This window comes from Bidens hawaiensis, unplaced genomic scaffold (genome assembly GCF_021521415.1).
Source record: "Bidens hawaiensis isolate Kalapana, Puna unplaced genomic scaffold, B.hawaiensis_p1.1 tig00067875_1, whole genome shotgun sequence".
Taxonomy (NCBI): Eukaryota; Viridiplantae; Streptophyta; class Magnoliopsida; order Asterales; family Asteraceae; genus Bidens; species Bidens hawaiensis.
In genome coordinates this window covers 852-4,504 of record NW_027502035.1, presented here as the reverse complement: position 1 = coordinate 4,504, position 3,653 = coordinate 852, and the positions used below count along the sequence as shown (strand labels likewise).

General features: G+C 37.8%; 1 protein-coding gene across 1 annotated transcript; it reads left to right on the top strand.

Annotated features, from left to right (window-relative positions):
• The first annotated feature begins 1,008 nt into the window (after positions 1 to 1,008).
• LOC143605093 (receptor-like protein EIX2) lies at positions 1,009 to 2,069 on the top strand. Its single transcript, XM_077081335.1, has 2 exons — positions 1,009 to 1,647; positions 1,935 to 2,069. The coding sequence occupies exons 1-2, from the start codon at positions 1,009 to 1,011 to the stop codon at positions 2,067 to 2,069; spliced, it is 774 nt and encodes a 257-aa protein (XP_076937450.1).
• The last annotated feature ends 1,584 nt before the right edge of the window (positions 2,070 to 3,653 follow it).

The following is a 3,653-nucleotide window of genomic DNA, read 5'->3' as shown; positions in this document are numbered from 1 at the left end:
TCAAACCAGCTTTCAGGTCCCATTCCAGTATCTCTCGGAGGACTCACTTCGTTAAGACTGCTTTCAGTGTCTTCAAATTTGTTACATGGGACCATGCCAAACTCAATTGGAAAACTCACCAAACTCAAAGTTTTAGACGTCTCTAACAATTTTTACAAGGAATGATTTCGGAAGACCATTTTGCTAATCTCACCATGTTGAAGTACTTGGATGCAAATTCTAATAGTAATTTGTTTTTCAATATTTCACCAGAGTGGATACCGCCGTTCCAGTTGAAAATCGCTCGATTTGGTTCTTGCAGGATTGATGATGGATTTCCACAATGGGTTCGAACTCAAAGGAAACTTGAGGAGCTAGTGTTGTCTAACGCTAGCATTTGCGGACCTCTTCCCGCTTGGTTACACCTTGTGCCCATCATGTATATCCTATATCTTTCTCAAAATAAACTCATGGGTACTTTGACTAACCTTCCCATACTAGGAGGTATAGGCATAGTACTATTGCAAAATAACTTTTTCAAAGGGTTGATTCCAAGGTGGTTGTGCACAATGAGATATTTGGACATTCTTGATCTTTCTAGTAATAGGTTGACTGGGAAAATTCCTAAGTGCCTATGGAATATGTCCTCAACTGTGATACAACTTGGCTCAAATAGATTATCCGGTGTCACACCGAGTCCTTTTGGCATTAATTCATTCTTGGAAGCGTTGCAATTGAGTGACAATAACTTCAATGGAGAGCTTCCTCAAGATTTAGCGTATTTCACAAAGTTGAATTACTTGGATTTGGGTGGAAACAAAATCTCCGGAAACATACCAGAATGGATTGGAGAAAATCTTACATACCTGAGGGTCTCTCAGGTTGCATAAGAATAATTTCACGGAAGAATTCCCCGCTCGTTATGCAAATGCGAAGAACTTCAAATTTTAGATTTGGCACACAGGATCCATCCCTCGTTGTTTTGGAGAGTTCGGTGGCATGATATGGGATGCGTATGGTAAGTCTAGAATGGTTTTCCCTAGTTATGGAAATATGATGCAAGTCGTCAAAGGTGCTGAACTTGAGTATACAAAAACCTTGAAATTTGTGGTAAACATGGATCTTTCAAGCAATAAACTTGTTGGAGAAATACCTGAAGCGCTAACTAAACTTGTAGCGTTGATTGGTCTAAACTTGTCTTATAATCATCTTAGAGGGGGTATTCCAGAAAACATTGGGAACATGGCGTCATTGATTTCTCTCGATTTGTCAGGAAACAAGTTGACTGGGATGATTCCTCAAAGCATAGCAGCTTTGAATTTCTTGAGTTACTTGAATTTGTCACACAACAACTTATCAGGACAAATTCCTGTAGGAAATCAATTGCAGACGCTTAGAAATCCATCGATATATGATAATAACACGTATCTTTGTGGTGCGCCATTGCCAAAGGAATGCTCTCCTCGTCAAAACTCACCAACCACAACAAGAAACAAAAATGCTAATGAGCCAGACAAGGTATGGTTTTACTTGGACATAACTTGTGGTTTTGTAGCAGGTTTTTGGGGTATTATTGGAGTGTTATTGTTCAAAAAGCAATGGAGACATAAGTTGTTCATGCTTTCCGAGTTGACTATAGGCAAGATCTATGTTGGCATTGCAATCGTGGTTAGAGTCTTGAAAAGAGAAGGGCAGCTGCATAGATCCTTCAAAAATCAAGTTATTCTTGAATATTTCGAGTACTAAAATAAATAGCTGCTTAATTTATGCTTCTATTCTATTTTTTTGTTTTACACTTTTTTCTATTTGTAAGGCATTTAAACATGTGTATATTATATAATATTATTATATACAACAGTTACAAACTTTGTTCAGCTAAGTGTCGATTGGGCCAATTGGCGATACCGTATTGGTCCTTGAATTTTGTTTGTTTATTTTTTTATTTTTTGTTTTAGTTCAAGTACCGTGACAAATATAACGGAAACCGAATGAATTTGCGTAGACTCACTGCCTCAACTTCCGGGATCGGCAATGCTCGGATCTCCCCAACGCCCGAGTGTTACCGATTGACATCGGCGGAGCTTACTTAGGGCCGGGGCGCCCCCCCCCCCCCCCCCCCCCCCGTGATTTTTTTCGCTTAGTAGTGTAAATTTACCCATTTTTGCCCGAAATCTTTTATGCGTAGTATAAATTTAGGCGTTTTCGGCCGAAAATTTGAGCCCCCCCCATCGTTTGTGAATTTTTGTATACATTTTGAGTTCGGACCCCCCGGTGTCTTAGTCCAAGCTTCGCCACTGCCGACTGACGCCACTCAATTGATCCACCTCAAATTTTATATGTTTTTTATTTTTTGTTTTAGTTCTTGTATGAAAACTCACTTAACCGAAACCGGCCGAATTTGCGTCTACTTACCACATCAACGCCCGAGACCGACAACGTTTAGGTTTATCATAGCCCAGGTTTTACCAACCCGTCTGGCAATATCAACATGTTTGAATAATTGAATTTATTTTTATTAATTTATTTGATTTCCTAGTTTGAGTCTAGTTAGGAGACTTGGTGACCAAATGACGTCACAATGACCTCACAGTCAAAACAAAAACTAAAAGATATAGAAAGCACGCAACTACAAAATAAAACGTTGATTTAATCTCAATCTCGTACTTCTAAAAGCATCGAGCAAACGATAAATTTAAACCCGACAAAATTAAACAAATTTAACAAATAACTTCAAAATTATGACGATAAAAAGAGTAATTACACAAATTTATTACTTGCTACAATATGAGAAAAGTTACTGTACAAATTAAATTAACGAGCTAACGGCTTGAATTAAGTAATTCTATCTACTACATTTAGAATTGGCTGCAAACATATTTCCTAACCTTTTTTCAAAATATATTTTTATTATAAAATTTCTATTTCATCTGTTACAATTAAAATTGATTTGGACACTTTGCAATTTTTTTGTTATTCCACGTTGCTATCTTGCCATCCTTTTATTGTATTATATTCCGAAACCTATTTTATAATTATAGTATTGTTAGAATTTAAGGATTACGGTTAACCAACGCATCCTTCTTTTTCTTTGAGAATTCTAATTCTGCCAGATGATAAGTATTATGTCAACAAATAATTAAATAAAATAAAAATGAATCAAGTAAATATCATGCGCAAAACTAAATTTTAAGTGGCATTTCAAGACACCAATTAAATAACCGTTGCGTCGTTTCTCAATAACCGCTAACCTTCTTCCAACCGTAATAATCGACAACCGTCACTCCTTCTAATCCTATAAATACATCGCCTTATCCGAGCATCCTCCTCACCCAATCTTCTAATATAATTACAGCCTATTATATTATTACTCATTGCATTCATTGCTTAGTTCCTCACAATGGTGGCCGGTCGGTGGCGATAACATCCGGTTCATATTCGCCATCTTCGGCATCGCAGCCCATGTACCAGATGTTGGCCAGGTATGAGATAGCGGGAGCGCTGGCCACGTCTGGTGATGAAACGGCACCGAAGCATTATAAGAACCCGGGCCTTAACCGGCCCGCTCTCGAAGGAAAACGAGTGCTTATGGTTTTTCTTTTTTGTGTTGTCGTATACGAGAAGCGTTACAACCCACTTCTGTGTGTTGTCACATTAGATCGTTTATATATACCATA